Genomic DNA, 22898 nt, shown 5'->3' on the forward strand with positions numbered 1-22898 from the left:
AGCTCTAGATTAAACTGATTTGATTTTTCTATTTAGATAAAGGTTCCCAAATCAGTAAAATCGGCTGTTGCAGAGATTTCTTTGAAATGAAAACGTGCCTACCCTTGGATCCTGAAGGCGCATGATTGCGAACCACATCAGGCCAGTGGATATTAGTTCTGAGTAGTGAGCAATTTCATACCAACACAACTCGACAAGACCTTATTTCACAGCTATAAACATCTACAAACCAGCGAAGCAAGAAATGACCATTAAGTCTAAATAAGACTGCTGCAGCAGCGTGTCATTGGAAAAACACGACCGGACACCACTGGTAAATAAATCCAACAAACATGTGTTCCCAAGGAGATGAACAAGAAGAAAAAGAGCTTACTTCTTGGGGGGCACCTGTCCAACGTTGACTCGGACGCAGATGACCTTACGAGTCTGCATTCCCGTGGAGCAGGGACCACCACCACCGCTGGCTCCGACTGCCGTGGAGGTGTTTAGGGTTGAAGCGGAGGGGTCTTCGGTACAAGGACCCCAAGGACCCGTCTGCCAGTGGTAAACCGTACAGGCGTGTTCGTTACAGTTCCGAACCTCCTGAAGGGAACTGCTGTTCGGGCATGCACCTCCACCTGAGAAATACAAAAACACACTCCAGATGAAACATGTACTTAATCAACTACTACTAAATTGCCTTTTTGCCTCTCCTTACAGTAGAAGACCAATATACTGAGAAGGGGGAGATATATGGACAGCATGTGGCAAAGGGGCGCAGGTCGTATTCAACATAGCCTCCCACTTATTAGTGAGCTACCTTAGCACGCTAATCACAATCATTTTGATTAGTATAGAAATATTCATCACAATTATTTAGTGATTTTGATGATCCAATGTTTTCAATGTTACTTTATATTAAAAAAAAAGTGAGCAATGCTCTCACTTTTTTTCTCACATTCCTTCTGATAAGGGTCCTTGTTGTGCACAATCCCATCAATTGTTAGTCCCATCCCTTCTTCATCTGCCTGTCTCCCTGTTATTTCTCTCTGTCAGTCAGAGAGTCAGTCGGTGTGTCGATGGAGCCCTTTCAGGTTTCGAGTAACTGCAGACACTTAGGGCTTTCAGCAGAGATTGAGAGGCATTGAGGGATTTTGAATCCTCAACACCTGTATTTCGCTGTTGGAGTTGACAGAGAGCAAGCTCCATAATGAGTGGCGGTGCACACGCAGTCGGGTCTGAATCACAGACTGCCAACTCAGATAAATCCCAACTTTTAGTTGCCAAGCATAACTACCGATCTGCTGACAACCTAGCTGACTAACAATGTCCCAACACTAGCAAGATGAGCATTAGCTGCTGCTGAACAATGACCTAGAAAGTCTGCATGTTGGACAATGGGGAAAATGTGAAGCCGCTTACAGAAACACAAACCAGAAACAAAACAAAGAAAGCCAGCAATGATTCGTGTTTGCAGGATAAATTACAGTTTGCTGGCTCATTCACAAAGCGCTGCATCAATTTTCACCGAGCAAGCATCTTGAATTTCATTCAACTAAATTAGTCAGAGGCACTTGGGCTTCATAAAGTCCCATAATAATCACTGTGAATAAAGCGTAAGCAGTTATGCTAAAGAGGTCATTAATTAGGCGTATTGCTGTATTAATTAGCACAAGTCAAGATATTGGTGGTTGCTTATTAACGTGAACCTTTAAGGAAAAGCTTGGAGTAGTTCCTGTATTTTAAACTATTTTTCATTAATATGCAACACAAGAGCTGCAAAAGCTGCTAAGGAGCTTTGAGTCTTATCAGATAATCTACTCTGCAGAGGGAACCTGTGGTGGGGAGACGTCTTTCAGGTATTGTTCTTGAGCATGTGTGAGAATATGTCTTGATTACGTTATAAAAATGTGTGTCAGAAAACACAGCAGGATATGTTTTGATATGATTCCATCAGATTTTTAAAACATACTAAAGCTAATACAAGTACAGCTACTATACTTCTAGTCTAACATCAAGAATTTACCAACTAGTTCTGGAAACCTGGGCACCCGTATAAGACCTTTGATAAAGACAAATATTAAATATATGAATGTGATAGGTGAGGCATGCAGTACATACAGTAATACAACTGTAGAACAACAGAATAAACACATCCAAAGTATTTCACACATGGCCAACAAGCCCCGACTGCACTACAACGGGATGAATACAATCTAAATACATTATAAGTTACCCTAAAGCTGTTACGATAATGTTGTTTTAAAAACTCAAAACAAGCAAAATGAAGTAGACACACAGCTAGAGGTTTAAAACAGCTACAATCCTATTACAACTGTTACCCTCCATCACTGTGATCCACGCCACAACCATCGCAGTGACTGTGAGGAAAACACACACACCTAGATAAGATGCAAGAAAATGTTTTGAAACATAACAAAAAAGAAGAACAAAAAGAAGAACAAAAAGAAGAACAGACGCAGACAGAGATATAAACCAGAAAAAACAAGAATAAGCAGAGAAATGATCTTAAAAAAACTGATAAAAAGTAAGTGTCAGGCGAGGCGACAGACCAACAGAAATAATCACCAGGACAGATAAGCAGACTGTGTGAGATAAGGACAAATGCACATGCAGACAAGTGTGAAATCTAAACATTCAGTGAGTGACAGCAGAGGACGACTTGAAAGGCCATGAGGAAGTCAATATCCGGGCCTCATCTGCATACATCTCCATACTGAATGTTGCAGAACTCACCTTCCCCGGCGTTGTAGGCCAGGATGGAGCGCGTCCTCATCTGCTTCCCCTCGATGGTCTTACTGGAGCAGGTCTGGGAGCAGCTGGTCCAGGGCGTCCAATCACTGAGCACGCAGTCTCTTGAGCAAGGCACCTCACAGGCCACGGGCTCTGGAGCCGGGGAGGACGTGCAGAGCTTCCTGTCCACTTCCGCTCCTGAAGAAACAAAGGGGGAAATAACACAGTAACTATTTTCTATTCTCTATACTTGGAAATATATGATGTAATTAAAAGACTAGGGTACTAATCTAATTGTGGTGAAGTAATAATATATTCATGTTTTATACTAATGGGTTTTGAGGAAATCAACCTCAGTAATTACCAAAAATGATGCTGAAAATGAAAGAGAAAGGCAGCCACTATTCGCAGTTATTGCACAGAAACTCCCAGCTGTGTTTTTATGTAATAATGTTTTCCGGGCCTAAAGTACTTTATTGAAACTCAAAACAGATGGTTTTGCATTTCAAAACTTGGTTTATTGGTTATTTATTTGAACATTTCCAGATGTGTTTTAAGGTAAATGTTGTTTCTAAGAAATGACCATCTGTGTTTCCAGGTAAAGACTCTGGATACAAACTTTAAAGTGTTATGTGGACTTGATAGCCTAAACAGGTGGTTTTGTTTGAGTATTTAATTCATTGTAATTACTTTCTCAAATAGGATATGTGCTTTGACATAAACATTGTTATTCTACGAATGGACCATCTGTGCTTCCAGGAATTAAATCCGAGTATGTTTCAGAATAAGTTTTATGATATTACATAAACATATACTGTATAGGGAATATTTAGCAAATAAGGGAAGAGAAATTGTATTTTACTTTTAATTACTAACAATTAAAGATGGTTCTCTCAGGGAATTTCTTGAGATAGTAAATGTAATGTAGAAATAATAGTCTACTTTATGAAAAACTAAACCTATATTACTCTTTATTAAAAGATAAAAACCTAATATTACCGCGATATAAGTATCACTAGAGCATGAGCTGACCTGTTTATGTTACCAAACTGCTACCATAGCAACATAAAGGGCCACCTTTTCTTAGTATTATCTTGTTTTGTTTACCTGGGATTTATCACAACTGTTTGTGTGCGATATTTCATCCTTCTTTGTACACATGTGACTGCCCTATAAATCCAAACCAAACCTTGGGCAATGAATATAAACTTGAGGGCTCAAAGATTCATTGCGAGAATGAGATTATCACCCTCAGATTTCTCTTCAGCACAGAGTCGGTGGCAGCAGTGCGAACAGCTGTCTGTGTGTCTTAATTGATGGCGCGATGTCAAGTACACAGCCCATTCTGAATTTGAGAGACGTGATCGTTTTCTTAAGACGTCTGTTTTCTCTAAGACAACTTGGGTAAAATATAATATAAACTGGCACAAGTAGCAATTTAGCATTCTTTGAATGATTCATGTGTCTGGTTTATATGTCGACATAAGGAGACGATTCAAAACAGACTGCATAAGCAAAAAAAATCTTTCCTAGACAGCAGTCAGAGAGTATTCTGTCCAGAAAAAGAGATTTATTGAAGCAGTCGATTGACTTCCTGCTCTTTTTACACTGTTTGATAGGAAACCAGGCCAGGTTTGTAAACATCAGGATGGACTGTGGCATTTACTGACATCTCATTCACAGATTTATAGGTAACATCAACCTAACTTCATAAGTTATAAAGCCTGTCAGTTATTTATTGTGTTCTGTGGGGATCTCCAAGCGCTGAAGTTGCCTTTTAATCCCACATTTTACGATGTAAAACTGAAACACAGACTGCTCAAAGAACCTGTAAAATATCTAAACCAAGCACCAGAAATTGCTAACAGCACTTAAACCAGTGACATCTCTGTTACTCCTGGATTTACATAAGTGCGCTTCACCACAGAAATAATTCAAAACATTTCACTCTTGAATTCCACATTGACATGACAGTTGATTACAACCCCTTTTATGGATTATCTGTGTTTTATATATTCATAGTGATGCACTCTTGACTCCGGACAATCTCCATACTAAAGTGGCATTGAACACGGGCAGAGCAGACTCACATGGGATTCCCACATGTGTACACTATTGTCCATGTTTTATTAATGAGCTCCTAGCATCAGCGATAAGTGGATAATATTAACCCACATATTCCTCTATGTTGCTGCATTTGCTGCCATGAACTAAGCAGAGCATATTTCCGATGTAAGCAGTGCATACACCCACGCAAATATAAATCTTTCAGTGGTTGAATTGAAATTGAATTGAAATTGAGGAGAATCACTTGAGCTTCAAACGTCAGATCGGGCCGGACTTTGCATTAAGATGTCACTTTGACAGATGTGCAGTGGAGCAATCATGGGTGAACTGAGAAGGCGTGAAAATAAGAAGCGACAAGGGACTCAAGCAGCTTTCAGGCTAACACACAGAAAACATGAATGAACCTCCCACTATGAGAGGAAGACCCCATGCTTAGAGTGCACAGGAGGAGCGGCTCCCAGTCTAAGTGGGCAGGCAGTCAGCATCGGGAATATCAATAGCCAGTTTCAATAACATTTGTATCGACCTTCGTCTCTTGTCTGGGGCCCGGCTGTGTGGCCTTTTCTTTTATGACCGCGACACACTTGGAGAAAAAAATATACAGCTGACATTGCAGCGAGAACTCTCTGAGGCGAAACGCAAACAGAAAATCCAAACAGAACAAATCAATTTTCATCAGATGAGGGAGTGAAGGTGGGGGGAGGATCAATCCACCGAAGTCAGGAGAGAAAGAACAGAGTCTGTGTGAGTCCTGCAGAACAGGTGCAGGAATAACCGGGCCAACTTCACCAAAACACCTGCACTCAAACCATGAACTGTGAGGAGACGATAGAAGGACAAATCAAGTTCTCTAGAAGAGAAAACACGAACAAAATGACCCCACATTATCACAAACTAAGATTTACTGAGTGCTTCTGGGACTTAATATGCTTTCTATAGGTGAAGTTCATTTTTAAAATGCTAAGGTACTTGTACTTTACTTAAGTATTTCAATGTCATGCTTCTTTATACTACTACTTCACTAAATCTCAGAGGAAATATTCTACTTTTTACTAAAGACACAATACTATATTACTAACCAGTAGTATACAAAGTGTAAATGTGTTACATACTCTTACATCTATGTATTAGTGATACCAACATCATTACATATTATAATACACTACTGTGAAATGAGACTGTGTAGTATTTTTACAGAAATAAACATAGTATTTCCTCCTAGATGTAATCTACGCTTTGCCAGAAGAATACAAATCAGATGTATTATTTTGTATAACATTTGCTCACAACCTGAGTGCAAAAGGAAAGTCTGGAAAGCGTATCTGTACCACTGCACCTTATATATTAAATATTAAGAGTTAAAAAGCATAGCTCTAAAAATCAGGGGCAGCAAAGAGCACTAGATACTGGAAGCCCCGGGGCCACAGAGGATTGATTTGATTTAGCGAGAGTAAGGTTTAATTGTGCGTGCAGAGAGGAAGACTGTAATGAGACACAGCGTGAGAGGGGTGGCAATGCTGAATCAAGCAAGCGTTAAAGTAGGAGAGGTTTAACAGGAGGAGCGAGAGTCGAGGAAGGAGGCCTGGAGGGAGAGGAGTCTGGAGAGAACTCTCACACAGTTGATGAATAGGGCTGAGTCCCTGAAATCTCCTCACGTACAGAGTCTACTGCCTGAGTACGAGGGTCAGTGGAGGGGTGATCTTGGAAAATACTTGATTTTGCACCCAAGGTCAGACCTGCACTTCTTATTGCTAATGGAGGTGGGTCAAAAAGCACTTCACACTGTAAGAGTGATGAAGAAGCAAGTAGGAATTTGATGGATGATGTCAATCAACAAGTGCTGTCTCTAGGGGAATAATATGTTGTTTTTTTACTCATTACTTTATTAAGACAATTGACCCTTCTTTACTCTTATTAAGAGCATAGAACAGTCACATATTTTACCCTTCTGATGGTCATTTACATGGATCCTCTGCTGGAATTTCAACTCTCTTCAATACACCCTTTAAGCCCCTGTCACACTGTCCCGAAATTGACACCCGATGGACACACGAATATGGAATTGTGAATTTCGCACGAAGATAGCCCCGAACTACACACGGAGGCCACATTTACATTACATTTAAGACATACAACTGCAACGAAAGTAACACAAACAATTATGTTAAAGTATTATGATACTGTACTGATATTTTCTGACTTTGTTCTTTACTTTCTCCGTCTTTATATGTCGAAGATATTACATTTTCTCCGTCATGTTGTTTCCATAACAACAACTTCTTTCTCGCATTCAAAATAATATATTATATCCTTTTTAGTTTCACAGAACACAAATTGGGTTATTTACATAATATGTTTACATGATTTTGTTGTGCAATAAAACGACCAGATGGACACACGATAAAGGAAATGTTCAAATTTGGCTCTGATCGTAGCAACATCGGGCCATTCGTGAGGGCATCTTAAGCCATATTTGGCATGCCAAAGATTTTGCCACCGCTCCCGAAGTTGCTGCCGGAGCCTTATAAATTCCACCGGCGGTCATACGATGGCTTAAGATGACCTCACGAATGCCTTACGAACTGCAAAATGGACACACGAAGTCAACACGAAAATGAACCTTTACAAGGTCCTTCGACTTTGCTTTGTGGTGCCAAAGATGTTGCCACCGCTCTCGAAGTTGCTGCCGGAGCCTGAGAAACTCCACCGGCGGTCATACGATGGCTTAAGATGCCCTCACGAATGGCCAGATGTTGTTACGATCAGAGCCGAATTTGAACATTTCCTTAATCGTGTGTCCATCGGGTGTCAATTTCGGGACAGTGTGACAGGGGCTTTAGTCTCAAACACAAACTCTGGAACACAAACCATTAAGTTACATCAGTAATGCTTTGTTTTGATAACTAATCTTTTTGAAATGTGGATAAACAAAAGTGTGTTTTGAAATGGATTAGAGATTCAAGATTGATTTTGTCCTCAATTTTGGTAGAAACATATTTGAAAGGCAATTTAATTAGATCTGCTAAACTTTTAATTTGACCTTGTTCTTTATTGTTTCTAATGAGGTTATTTGTAGGAATAATTTGTACAATCTTAATTTGGCTTTGGTTACATCGGGGGTTGGGCTTAACTGGTTGGGCTTAACTGGTTGGGCTTAACTGCACCCTTAAAACCTAAGTGTTTTGCTCAAAATGCCAAACAGATCATCCATTCTAGCAATGCCTCATATCCCTCTATTTCAGCCCTGTTAGAGAAGTGTTGATTCTGGGTCCGTAGCTTTATTAAAAAAGGGGGGGGGAGCTTGTGCCTGCTCAGAATTCGACGAGATACTCAGCTAAATGCTGCCGTGAAGAAACGCCATAGCATGTTCTAAACCACATCAAGGATTATTTCTGAAACAGTATGGAGCTCAAAGGCTTTCTTTCTTGCGGGTTTACCACAAGGTGAGTTCCTTTTTTTATTTCCTGCTTTTTTACACATACTCTCTCCAGTACAGGTTAGCTCTGAGTGTGAGCGACGCTTGCTAATTTAAACAAAGACCATATTACGTCCAAAACACGTCGCGCATTGTTTCTAATAGCGATGTTTCTGATAGGGCCGTGGGTGTAAAGCCAGCCCACATTTCCGATATTACTTCATCTCGGCAGCAAATCTGGATCAGCTCCGTTCTTAGAGATTTGGGTACGGAGGTAAAGAGAGAGGGTTTTATTTTCTGACACTTTGTGAGTTCCTTGACACAACGGGGACACATATTTATGTATAAAAGACATAAGAAAGTACATTTTGCACGATAGGAGACCTTTAAATCCTGTTACCACCTTTTAGATTATGAAGCATAAGCAACAGCTGCACAGCTCATACAATTAATTCAGTATGAATCTTGTAATCAACTTGAACTGCGACTGAAGTGTTTTCTCACCAGTGCTGTTGACACACTGGACCTGAGGGATCTGAGTGCCGGGGCCACACTGGTTGTCCTCTTCAGGAACACACGGATCCAGGCCGGTCAGTTTCCAGTCGTAACAACTGGGCTCGTCGCACGGCACCGCCTCCACCAGGTGGGGGCAGTTCCCCGGCCCTCCTGTTGGCTCGTTGGTGATCTGTCGCTTTCTCAGTTTGAAACCTGCAGAGTATAAAGACATCAAAACACAGTCCTCACAATCAACACACCTTACAGTAACTGTTCTACATGTTCAATGACATTTAATCTAAAAACAATAATTGAACAGAACACTTTCTTTCACCAGTGGAGAAAAACAGTTGTATAAATTATAGCTTTACAGAATGACTTACTTTACTTTGAAGGTCATTTAGCTGATAATACTTTGTGTACTTGTACTTCAGTTGAGTCCAGGGCTTTAACTTGTAATGGAATATTTTTGGAAATGTTCGCATATCTGCTTTTTTTCTACTATCTAAGTCATTCTTCCACCACTGATGATACAGTGCATCCGGAAAGTATTCATACCCCTTCACTTTTTCCACATTTTGTTATGGTACAGCCATATTTCAAAATTGATTAAATTCATTTGTTTTCTCAACATTCGAGACACAATACCCCATAATGACAAAGTTAAAAAAGTTTAAAAATATTTTTTTGCAAATGAATTTAAAATAAAAAACTCAAATATCACATACACATAAGTATTCACACCCTCAACTCAATACTTTGTTGAAGCACCTTTGGTAGCAATTACAGCCTCAAGTCTTCTTGAGTATGATGCTACACGCTTGGCACACCTGTCTTTGGGCAGTTACTCCCATTCTTCTTTGCAGATCGTCTCAAGCTCCATCAGCTTAGATGGGGAGCGTCAGTGCACAGCCATTTTCAGATCCCTCCAGAGATATTCAATCCGGTCCAAGTCTGGGCTCTGGCTGGGCCACTCAAGGACATTCACAGACTTGTCCCGAAGCCACTCCTTTGTTATCGTGGCTGTGTGCTTAGGGTCGTTGTCCTGTTGAAAGCTGAACCTTCTCCCCAGTCTGAGGTCCAGAGCGCTCTGGAGCAGGTTTTCATCAAGGATCTCCCTGTACATTGCTGCATTCATCTTTCCCTTGATCCTGACTGGTCTCCCAGTTCCTGCTGCTGAAAAACATCCCCACAGCATGATGCTGCACCACCGTGCTTCACTGTAGGGATGGTGTTGGCCAGGTCTGGTTTCCTCCAGACATGATGCTTGGCATTCAGGCCAAAGAGATCAATTTTGGTTTCATCAGACCAGACAATTTGTTTTTCTCATGGTCTGAGAGTACTCTAGGTGCTCCATGTGGGCTTTCACGTGCCTTTTACTGAGGAGTGGCTTCCTTCTGGCCACTCTAACATAAAGTCCTGATTGGTGGAGTGCTGCAGAGATGGTTGTCCTTCTGGAAGGTTCTCCCATCTCCACAGAGGAACACTAGAGCTCTGTCAGAGTGACCATCGGGTTCTTGGTCACCTCTCTGACTAAGGTCCTTCTCCCCCGATGTTCAGTTTGGTTTGGGCAGCAAGCTCTAGGAAGAGCCGTGGTGGTTTCAAACATCTTCCATTTGCAAATGATGGAGATCACTGTGCTCGTTGGGACATTCAATAATGCAGACATTTTTATGTTCCCTTCCCCAGATCTGTGCCTTGATACAATCCTGTCTCTGAGGTCTACAGTCAATTCCTTGGACCTCATGACTTGGTTTGTGCTCCTCATATAGACAGATGTGTTCCTTTCCAAGTCATGTCAAATCTATTTAATTTACTACAGGTGGACTCCAACAAGTTATAGAAACACCTCAAGGATGATCAGTGTAAACGGGATGCACTTGAGCTCAGTGTCATAGCAAAGGGTGTGAATACTTATGTACATGTGATATTTCATTTGATTATTTTTAACACGTTTGCAAAAAATTCTTTAAAAGCGTTTTCACTTTGTCATTATGGGGTATTATGCGTGGAATATTGAGAAACAAAATTAATTTAATCCATTTTGAAATAAGGCTGTAACATAACAAAATGTGAAAAAAGTTAAGGGGTATGAATACTTTCCGGATGCACTGTAGATGTTGGTGATCTACTTGATTTGGTTTGATGGCTGACTTGTTGAGACAGCTCATTAATACTAATTTGAAGATTAATACTGTTTTCCCCACATGGTCAGAGCTCAATGCTGCCAGAAATCTTTTTTTTTTTTTTTTATTCATTTATTTAACAGGGACAGTGCACATTAATGAACATTTCTGTAAATGTGCCAGAGTTAGCCAAGAGGCTATTTTTCATCTGTAGTTCCTGGACAGATTTTATAAGTCAACCTAAAACTAATTTCATTTTAAACAAGTACATACAACACATTTAAAACATGCAACAGACATTACTGGGATACTTAAATAAAACAATTTAAAATTCAGAACATTAAAACAAAACAAATAAAACAAAACAAAAGAACATGTTAAAACACAGGCAGTGGGTTGTAAGGAGCAGAAGATTGGGTAAGTGTTGGCAGAGCTGATTCCCCACTAACCATATTTTGAGTTTTGATTTAAATAAAGTGAATGTGGTCTGGCCTCTGATTGGAGATGGGATTGAGTTCCATTGCTGAGCAGCTTTAACAGAAAATGAAGACTAACTGAAATAACTTTTTCTGAGTGGAATAATGCAATCTCCTCTCGCTGCACCTCTTGTTACCCTAGTTGCAGTTGTGCGTATGCTAATAAACTGTCTAAGAGGAGGTGAGGTAAGGCCGTTGACAATCTTGTAGAAAAGATATCTAATTTACTATGGAGTGAGTTTCTTTTTACTTCCAGTAATTTCACATAAGAACATTTATATTCTGTTTAACGATGAACCATGTCATGCAGAATATCACAAAGTGGCATTTCTTATAGGCTTCAGTGAACACAACGTTGGTCACTCCCTTGCCCTTTCACACACATTTGATTCGATGAGTGTGTAATATTGCAGGAACATTTTACTTTATCTAAACTATGAATCATCTGGTTGAACAACTGCTAAATGCTGCCATTAAAAGGTATAGTTTATACTGAACGTGTTCTGTAATACAAATAATAATAAGGAAGATTCCATCCTCATGAGTGCAATCAGAATCAACAACAATGTTTTACCAATCTCTTAAACAAAATGAGATTATATAAAATGTTTAGTGGATCTTAGGCAGAATTTACTACACTGTAAAAACAAAGCATTGACTATTTTACAACCTTGTCTTTTCAAGCTAATGCATGAGAGAGAGAGAGAGAGAGAGAGAGAGAGAGAGAGAGAGAGAGAGAGAGAGAGAGAGAGAGAGAGAGAGAGAGAGAGTCGGTAAAGGAAATGAAAATAATTCTGATAAAATCCAATACGCTGGTATACTAAATAGAAACAAAAGCAGAAATTAAAATAGGAGGCCATTGTTGTTTATCACAGAGTTAAGTAGTCAGCGAGATTGATAGGGGAATGAAATATGATGCTTATTTATAACATTGTTATCTTCAAAAGAACCAAAAAAAGGAAAACTAATACACAGGGGAAGGCAAGGTAGGTGGGCAAATCAGAAAAAGCTTCAAACATTGAAACAAGCTTGAGATAGCAGGGTTCAAAAATAAAATCATAATTATCACCAGTTGGGACTGTGTCGTCTTACCTTTCTTTCCAGCCTGATCATCACAGTTTTCGAAGGTGCACGGCCCCCAGGCCCCCCAAGGGGAAACCTCACAGTCGATTGGACAGGGGATTTGGCAAAGCTGGGACCTGTTGGGAATCGGACCCTCGCACAGCTTGTTTTCCACTGGGAGGGAGGCTTTGTAGATGATCAAAAAGGAAAAGAAAATAAGCAGCTGATAAAAATGAACCTGCTTTACTTTGATGCTATTCTGGTTTGTCTTTATGTGAGGAAGTTTTACCAGCATAATAATCAAAAGGAACAAGGAACATACAAATGCTTATGTGCTGTTATTCCAAGCCTTAGAGTCCCCACAGAGAGCAAAACCACAGCGGGGGAAAAACTAAATATGCTTGTGAAGTAAACACTATTATACCTTTATTGTTTATTGCCAGACTGTAAGCATGTCACAATGATACATTTGCAATTATTATCTCATGCAGCACCTTGGAAGTAACATAAAACATTGTGTGCTGGAGCCTTGCCCACAGACCTCACCTGAGACAGGAGAGGATGCAACAATACAACACTAAAGTTGAACCAGAGCAGTGACAAAGTCTTGGCTCATATATATACCAGGAGGTGTAATTTGGCACCTTCTGTCCATAGTCGTGCCAAGATTTACAAAGCCCCTTTCTATGATGCAAGTGGTAAGCTCTGTCTAAACTCCCACCGAGGAACTTTGTGGAAATAAAATGGAGAGATGCTATCGCAATGCAAGGCGCAGCTCTGTGCAACTACACATTTCTAAATATCTGATGAATCGTGCCAAGATGAATACATTTGATGTGTGGAGTTTCTGGAGATACAGAGTTTATGCATTTATGCATGCACATGAAATATGCATGGTGGTGTCTATTTCATTTCAAACTAGTGCTTCTGTATCTTCAAGAGCTGTGCATCTATGTTTCTTTTTGAGTCTGATATGATACGAGAAGGTGGAGATTGATGGGAAATATAAAAACAGAGATGAAGAAAGGGGGTCGCCTGGTCAGAACAGAGCTCAGAACGTGGGAGTTATGTGGTAAGGGCCTTACGGGAGAAATATGATATATTTTGAAACAGTCTTACATTTGCTATTTTGCAATTAGTAAGATGTGAAGACCAATACTAATGATGTTTGTTGGTCTCGACAGCAATTGTTAATCTTAGCTTAGCACAATGAATGGAAACAGGGGGAAACAGTTAGCAAGGCTCTATCCAAAAGTAACTAAATCCACCTATTTGCCCCTTAAAACTCACCCACTAACATGTTGTCTTGTGTTGTGTTTAAAATGTGGTGTAAAAATGACGTTTTTGTGGTTTTGTTGGGGTAAATAATAGCATTTAGAATGTAAAAGTCAATCGAAAAAAAATGCCAGCAACACCACAACATTACATGTACAATACAAATTAAAGACATGAGATACAACATCCAACATTAAGTGATAGAGGTAACGGTAGGTTGATTGTGTTACCTTTAGACATGATCAAGCTACCCCCTGAGCTGAGACTGTTCTAAGCCAACTACTGCATGTGCTGCTTTGTATTTTTCTAAATGTCTTCCTAAAAACAGCAGCCCGACAGGACTCTGCCTCAATGCTTGCAGGTTGTCATTGGTGATAAGAGTGAGTCCTGCTCACTCAGCAGACAGGTTGAACCCCCTGCCTGGAGCTCCACCCTCTGTTTAAACCTTTTCCAGCTGCACACACAGGCAGACATGTGCAGCTGGGAATCAGACTTCATTCTAAAATGCAATCGATACGTGTGAATACCTGGTATAATACAGCATTTAAAAAAACAAAACATGAGACATTCTTTGTCCAATCTTTACAAAATATAATAAGATATATATCAAAGGTGCGTTTTTAGCGCAGGGGCTTAATAGGGTTTATCAGCGGCCCTTGTAGTCAACAGTTGGAAGTGTCCTTGGGCGAGATAGTTATCCCAGATTGCTCCTGGGCATGTTGTATTGGTATTGAAGAGTGTGAAAGTCACTTTATATAAAAGTATCAGCTAAACAGACTTTGATGTCAAAATGTAATAAAAATCCTAAAATATGGGCTACTCTAAAGTGAGTGTAGTGGTGGTTTTATCTCATGTTGTAAACTCCATTAACACCTGTTAGTGAGAGTACATTTCATTTTAATTTGATGGTACTGCAGCAAAGCTAAACACTGACTTGGAACCATCTGTTTGAGATATTTCAAAGTTCTGATGCTCAAAATTAAGACATCAGTGGTGGAATGAAAGTTCTATAAATAAATCTACATATAAAAGACTTTACTTGGCAAATTATAAGGATGGATTGATCTCTACGTCTCAAGTAGTGAGTGATACATTCGGTTAATGGCGGATATTAAGTGATTCATAAAAAAAATCTCTTTACATGTTCAACCTGAGGCACTTCATTTCCTGTATTCCAACAGCTCGTACAAGACATCCAAGAGCTTAAAGCCTCACATAGTCGAGAGAGCTGAATCATAATTCCCTCAGAACTGTACAAGGGAAGGAGGCAAGTGGGGCTTTTGAAATGCAAAATGGCTAATTCCTCTTACAAATACACTGAAAGTCAAATACTGAGTTTACTGAGCCACTGTTAATCCACATCTTATTCGAGAACTACACTGACTTCAATCTTTTGACATCAATCCATTTGAGAATACAACATTGAGGACCAACAGAGTGGAGGAAAGAAAGTTCTCTACTCTTCTATTAGTATTTTACACTGAGCTCTCCACTGAGTTACATTTTTTCCTCGTGTTCTGAACTGAAATCCCTCATGCCAGTGTGGCTTACTGTCTGCAGCGGTGGAAAACGTCTCACCATCCATATTCTGTTTGTGGGTGAACAAACTCTTCTGCCCGGATTTTGAAATGAGAATACAGAACTTTGTTGTAATACTACTTGTCCTTTTGTTGGATTTGGCAATAATACTGAGCTGTCTGGATAAAGAGTAGCAGTCGGAAATCAGAAATCTTAAGCCTCACAGCGGGGGGGGGGACAAACCGTCAAGTGTTTAAATCAATATATGAATCGTCAGAACCACATGTTTTTCCTTTTTTTCCTTGATCCATTATATGTTAAAGAGCAAAGTGAAGAATACGGCTAAGAGAGAGAAGAATAAACATGGACTAAGACGAGAGGAGGGTAAGGAGAAGGTAGAACTGGAGAGGGAATAAGCAGGAGAAACCATGACTAAGAAAGAGGAGAGGAGACAAGGAATGTGGATAGGAGAGGAATCAAGGATGGATATGAAAGAATAAGGAAGGGTATATAATGAAGAGAGACTGACAATGAGAAGGGAGTAAAGGAAAAAAGAGAGACCTGGCAGGCATAAAGCAGAGGGAGAAGCTGCAGTTTGGTTATCAGCGTGACTAAAAACACCTACCTGTGATCTGGAAGGTGACGGAGAGGAGAGGGGGGACACTAGGCTTCTGCTGTCTTTGGGTCTGACCCGCTGTAATTACAGGGGAGATAGCACTATTAGCTACGCGCACACCATGGGGACCAAGGCACTATCAAACAAACACATTGAGGGGGAAACAGCACACAATAAACTAATGCTACAGCAGAAGCAGGAGGACAGCAGGGCCTCATATCCTGGGCTTGTTTATAATATCAGTTTTTTATATATTTGGTCTGTTGATGATTCCTTGATGGTTAGTTTATACTGATATGACACATTTGGACTCATGGTGTTAGGTCAAACACCATGTCTTTACTGACCATGCTATCTTATCAGGATACATATTTGTGTGTTAAAGGAGAAACATTCATCTGATTCCAGACATGTTCACTTGAGACTGAATAAAGTTAGGCTTTTTCCAGGCCTTTTTTAAGTCCAAAATGTTGTTCTTATTTGCATTCTTTCTAAGATTGAGATTTATAAAAAACTGTGTCACTCTCATATCTGTTAAGAGTAAGGATGTCTTTGGCTTGGGGTAGCATAAAACAATTTGCTGCAGGGGAAACAACTAGCTTTTCTCGGATAAAAATACACCAACGGCTGTAAGGTAAAACAAAAAAAGAAATGGTTAAACATCAGTGTGTGTTTAATGAGGAGCTAAGAGCTGAATTTCTTGTCAAACCACAGCCAGAGATAGTGACTGTGTGTAGCATCCCTTAAGGCTTGTCTGTAAGTTAGAAACTGTTTTTAGATGTATTTTGTACACATTTAACAAACAGCAAACATTGTGTAAATATGACAGAGATGTCAAAGATGTTGGAGGATATATTTAAAACTTCTAAAAGAGCCAAGCTAGCTCTTAATGCTAATATAGGCTAACCATGTCCTAACCCCAACTCTTCAGTGAACACGCATACATGCGATATATACTGATTTTTCTCTCAGAAGGAAAATGAATACAGTTAAGGTCTTCTCTAAAGTTTTTAACTTTTTTTTTTTCATAATTTAAGCATCAAACTGTAATTTTGGTGCAGTGTGAGTTTTCAAAGAAATGTTGCTAACGTGCAATGACAGTATGAACTTACATATTTGAATAAATCTCCCTTGCTACACTTGGTGTTCATTCACCTTTAAAGGGCTTTTAACTCAATCTTCTTGTCAAATACTGTGAAAGGTGACCGAAATGTCAACTCCCATAGGGTTGAGACAAGTGGTAAAGGAATCCATATACTCCAGCAGCTGAGCAGAAATAAAACAAACCTTATTGAGCCTTAGCTGAGGAAGTGCCAGATGACATTTCTTAGGCTGCAGTACTGATCTAAGGTTAGATAAGAGCAACCCCCTGTAAAGATTAAGTTTAAGGATAAGGAGGTGGTAAACCGATGCCAGATCTTTGCCTTCATGGTGATTTTTATTCATGAGAGATGGGAGGAAGAGCGTTGGTTGCAGCAGACTCCACTGAGCACTGCCTGCCTCTTGGTCTCAGTAGTATGCTGGGAGATTACCCCCCAACAGAGGGGAAAGAAATCCTGCGCCAAGAAGATAAGAAGTTTGTGCGGATTGTATGTGTGTGTGAGTGTTCGCAAAAACACACGTCACGCACATCTCTAGCCCTGACACTAACGTGCTTGTATAGATGAATCGTTAACTGTATTTTAATTGAGGTTATATAGGTGCTTTAACATATAAAGGTGCTCCAGTTTCAACGCAGGTACATACACTGTGTGCTTTCACTTGTCCTGTAGCCACTACAGCACTTAGGGAGGGCATACGATATCACAAAGTACACATGAAATATTCATTCTTCTATTGTAAAGTCTGCGTTTTCCGGACATTGTCTGTCGATGGATTTAATCTTGGAGACTCATTATTCTTTCATTAGGGCTGATACACAGAGGACTGCAGATCAATCTAAACTCTGAGAAACCATGCTTTACTGCCAGCTTTCCCTTCAAAAATCATCCATCAAGAATGAATTCAACATTAAGATAGTTTTACATTAGTATTTGAAAAAGAAGGCAGTGTATTATGCTTTCCAGCTGCCACTAGCTTGAGTTGTATCTGATATTAAGTTTTTGCAAATGGTCCTGCCTGAGTTCTCATCATTCTTTGATTAGGGTATTACTCTTTAATGTATACATTTTTTTGACTTGACATGACAAATTGAAGATAACTTTACCAAGGAAAAACCTAGCACAGCATGTGTCAGCTGAAATTGACAGAAGCCTTTATTCCCCTGTTCAAAAAAGACATTATTGACAATTAAGTTATTGCTTTAATAATAATTGAACATGATTTTATTATATAACTCCATCTTTAATTTCCTTACCTGTGTTTCCCTGTTTAAAATGTTGTTTTGGAAAAGTTTAATATCAACATGTTGAACATCTCCATACATCCACCACCTGCACTAAACCCCACCATATTGGACAGACTGATCTTCAAGCTGTTTGCGTGAGGAGCACCTCTCCACATTCAGAAGAAAGGTTAGACTTTGTCACCCTCTCTCACGCGATCTACACTGTTGGTCTCCAATAAGCCTCATCTAATGTCTTTAACACCCTCCTTAAGAGGGCAGCTTTGACTCTGAGCTGGCTTGACAAGTGTCACAAATGGAGGCTTTTGCACTGGTTACCAGTGAGGTCAGAGCTGGACTTACAGGCATCAAAATCCTTGTTTTAAATGACATCTGCTTCAAGTAAAATGGAGGGTAAGGATGTAGGAGTAGAAGGCTTTTTAAATGTTAACAGAAAACCTGCACCTGACAGCATAGCAACAGCATGAAAAGGAGAGAAGATAAACAAAGCACACATTGACTATTAATACAAAGGGAATATTGTATGTCATTGTATATTTGGACATCAGTCAACATGACGGCTTACCTCTGTTGGAAGCATTTGACATGCAATTATCTGCTACACATCCACAGAGAGTCTGAAGTTTTCATACACAGTGTGGGGGCTTGACGGATGTAAGTTGTCATGTAACTGCACTAGATCAAATGTATTTGAGTTACACTTGAGAGTTCAGCTAATTTGTTTCAAGCTATGCTGTGTGCGGGGGAAAGATTTGACATACAACTGTGCTGTTGACTTTGGTTACAGTATTGAAGGAAGATGCTACACAGCGTCGTGAGATCAATAAAACAAAAATGTGCAATTTACAAAAAGGAATTTACGAACAACATGAGGATACAAACATAACAGAGGACAGGGATAGAGCACAAAAACAAGAGACAAAAATAAAAAATACCTGGAAAAACTGAGCAGCATTTTAAAGTAAAGAGCAGCACGTGTTGACATAGGTTGCTAGCTTACTGCAGCTAATTTCAGTACAGCTGGTACACTGATCATTTTTGGCAACTAAACACAGACTGTACAAATGATTCAGACTGTCAATACCTCTCAAAAAATGTCAGTGAAAAAGTATCTGGAGAAAAGTATTTAGGATGAGTATTAATAATGACATGGGCGTTGTAACAAAATATTTACATCCCAGCGCTAAAAGTGGACTTTTTTTAATGAGATGCATTAATGTTACAGAACAATGATTTCTTACCTTTCTCCTTTTCTTTGAGGTCGTTGAGGTATTTGAGAAGCTCAGCATTGGCCTGGACGCAGTAAACTTCTCTGGTTTGTAAGCCTCCCCCACAGAGACCTGTCAGGTTGCCACGTCTACGGTCCTGTTGGCTTAGCAACGAGTCAACCCGGCAGTCGCTCCACTCTGTGCTCCTCCAGGTGTAGCTACAGAGGAAGAGCACATGGATGTTGTGTGTGGGTGTCGCGAAGTCTCAAAGTAGAGAAGTTCATCTTGCAGATCTAACTCAAGCACCTCAGGATGTGTTGCAGTAACAACCATTTAATACCAATAACTTATTCTGAAAACATGATAAATTGCACGTTTCAGTAAAAGCTTCATTTAAAATGGTCTTACTCATTCCCTGCTTAATGATGACTTTGGTACAAGACACCAGCACGACAGTACAGTCAAATCACAGGCTTCAATATACGCTGTCTTCCCTATATAAGGAGCAAACCTATGGAACTTTCTACCAAACCCTAATCAAAATGCAACACAATGTTAATTTTTAAATCAGGCTGAAAGAGAAACAACATTATCCTTCACTAAATACTTTGAAGATACAACATGCCTGTTTCATGTGCATAGTTGGATGCATTTTCTTTCCTTTTTGCTATTTCAATACATTTTAAAGCTTGCTTTTGCTCCTTGTGCAACATTTGTGATGCATTTCTAATGATGCTAAGATGAAATAAACAAAAAATAATAAGTAGAGTATGCACAGTTTGCAAAGTCCTTTCACAAACTTCAAAAGTCCGTTTTACCATTAATTTACCCGACAGAAGAACAATTATTTTTCAGAGAAAAAAGGGACTTTGATTTTTGAATATCATTATGGATATTTGTTTAATTCTCACAATTCACTATCGGTAATGAGTGTCAGGGGACAACATACAAACTGAAACTTGGAATCATGTGGGTCTGAAAAGGCAATTTCTAAACAGAGAAATACATGTCTACCATAGAAAATCAAACACTCTCTGGGATTAGAGTATGAGAAAATGTTTTAGCAGTAGCTGTGTTAGGATGATATAGGGTGAAACTGAGGGAATAAAGGCCATCTGGGGACCTATAGTTTAAGTATGTGTGTGTATGTTTGTGTGTGTGTGTGCAGGGAGAGAGTTTGTGGGACTAAAATATCCTTGCAGTCTCCCTCCATTAGTCTCTACTTTCTGTCTGGCACCAGCCCAAGCACTTATTCCAATCTATCTCCATATGCTGCCTACTACGCTCGCATGCATACACACACACGCACACATGCACACATGCACACATACACACACACACACACACACACACACACACACACACACACACACACACACACACACACACACACACACACACACACACACACACACACACACACACACACACACACACACACACACACACACACACACACACACACACACACACACACACACACACACACACACACACCCGGCGGCCACCCAGGAGAACAAATGAGCTTGGTGATATGAGATAAAGCATAACCAACAGCAGCATGAGCCAGGTTCAATACCAGACATTCACTCTGCTGCCTGTTTTTGCATCAGCTTTATAGGCATACAGAAAGAATCCCTGCAGAGTGTGGTGCACAGTAACAGGGTTTTTAACAATTCAGTAACCAAAGAGAAGGGTGTTATCACAACCCAACATGCAATTGTATCCCCATGAAACACGAGCGCCTGTCGAGTGCTCGCTATGAAAAACACATCTACAGTTTCACTCAAATTCAAAAGGCCTGTGCTGACTCCCTGCTGAGCTCCCCGCCCCCGTGTCATCAGGAGGAACTCACGTTGCGCAGGGCGGCACACTTTCACCCAGAGGTTCACATGACTCCAACTCCTCCAGAGGTGTGCACTCCGCCCCCTCGCCCACAGGGAACTGGACCACCTGTCTGCTCCGAGTGCGATTGCCTATGGGAGACTCGGGGTCCAAGCAGGTTTTAGAGCAGGGGCCCCACTGGATCCAGTCGGTCAGCTGGCAGTCTTTGGGAAGGACGCAGGACTGGACAGTCAGCGGCAGGTCTCTCATTGTGCACAGGCTGGAAAAGGATGAAGAGGAGAGGAACAGGAGGGAGGGAAGGTAAGGTTAAGATAAGACAGATTTTATTCAGAGGTAGGTTCCTGAAGTTTGAACAAGAGGAGAGCACCGCATACATACATAATGTAAACTCATAGATTCACTGTCCCTGGCCAATAAATAGTCAGGCCCATAACACCCTGAGTCCATGACTTGACGTTTCTACAAAGTTGTTTTTCAAACGGGGGACTTATTATGCTAAATCCACTTGTTCCTGTCTTTTATACATAAACATGTGTCTCCTCTGTCTAATCCATTTATATAAAAACCTGTCTGAAAATGAGCTGATCAGATTTTGGCCACTTTATGATGTCATAACGATTTTTAGCCCATAACCAACCAAGGTAACCCCCCCCCCCCCCCCCCCCAACCTTATCACCTGAATCTCCTCCTAGAGCTCCATTGTGTTCTTTTTAACCAAATATCTCCCAGAGGGGCGTGGGGAGGGGCTCCTTATTTTCATCTAAAGTAACAGATAGAGAATCAGCACTTTTGAAACAGGGCTGAAACAGAGGGGATTATGGGATGCTGCAATGATCTGTTTGGTGTTTGGAGCCAAACACTTCAGAGAAATGTTTTGTATATATCTGAGACCTTTAATATATTGATGAAAAACAGTATGATAGGGGACCTTTAAAAAAACAACATATACACACTCACACACTATTGGCTCTAGTTAGATTCAGGGTCCATAATTGTTTAGTCTCACTGATAAAGAATGTTGATTATTACACTCCGAACTAGTTAAAACATCGAGCTGCAGAAGAGTTCTTCAGAATTGGTTTGGCAACCGCTGTGTCAACTCGTGACACACCGTGCCTGTCTTGTCAATTCTCCGGCCGTAACTCCAAATAAACCACCAGTGTTTGCCATCAAAGCTCCAGCTCTCCTCGTGTCTCTCTGAGTCCTGTTTCCAATTGCTTCAGAAGTTTCCCCCACAGCAACAACACATTTTCTTTATTTTGTTTTCCACGCCAGATATTCCCCCCTCAGTGTAGGCGAGGTTCTTAGCTGATAGCCTTAGCGTTGCTGTGCAAAACTGCTGTGACATCATCTTAAACTCCCTTACTCGCATAATCCTTTCATTGGTAACCAAACAGATTACCGTGTGCAGTTTCTCAAGTGCACGGTGTAGTTTTGCTGCTTTAAAAAAAATTCAGTTTGGAGTGAACCAAATATTTTAATGGCTATTGATGGTAGTTTCATTTTGTGCAGGATGTCTGGTGTTCTCTAACTGTTAGCTGGCCACAGTGATTTAACTTCCCCTCTGGTGTTGCTTTATTTTGCGTGAAGTCTGAACTGAGGTGGTACCAGAAAAAGTACAATCCACAAATCTTTCTGATGAAAAAACCAAAAAGAGCAATAGGCTCTGTAGCCATGCTGTGACAAGTAGTGGAGTATGCAAACATATTTTCCAACAT

General features: G+C 40.3%; 1 protein-coding gene across 1 annotated transcript in view; it reads right to left on the minus strand.

Annotated features, from left to right (window-relative positions):
* Positions 1-22898, minus strand: part of thsd7ab (thrombospondin, type I, domain containing 7Ab) — a 137579-nt gene that overhangs the window by 70037 nt on the left and 44644 nt on the right. The window contains exons 3-9 of the mRNA XM_079694302.1: positions 21191-21439; positions 19369-19553; positions 15793-15861; positions 12405-12560; positions 8720-8923; positions 2737-2931; positions 374-617 (exon numbers count right to left, since the gene is read on the minus strand). Of these exons, the coding sequence (XP_079550428.1) occupies positions 374-617; positions 2737-2931; positions 8720-8923; positions 12405-12560; positions 15793-15861; positions 19369-19553; positions 21191-21439 (1302 nt within the window). The remainder of the gene's footprint in view (positions 1-373; positions 618-2736; positions 2932-8719; positions 8924-12404; positions 12561-15792; positions 15862-19368; positions 19554-21190; positions 21440-22898) is intronic.

This window comes from Notothenia rossii (assembly GCF_949606895.1).
Source record: "Notothenia rossii genome assembly, chromosome: 7".
Lineage (NCBI taxonomy): Eukaryota > Metazoa > Chordata > Actinopteri > Perciformes > Nototheniidae > Notothenia > Notothenia rossii.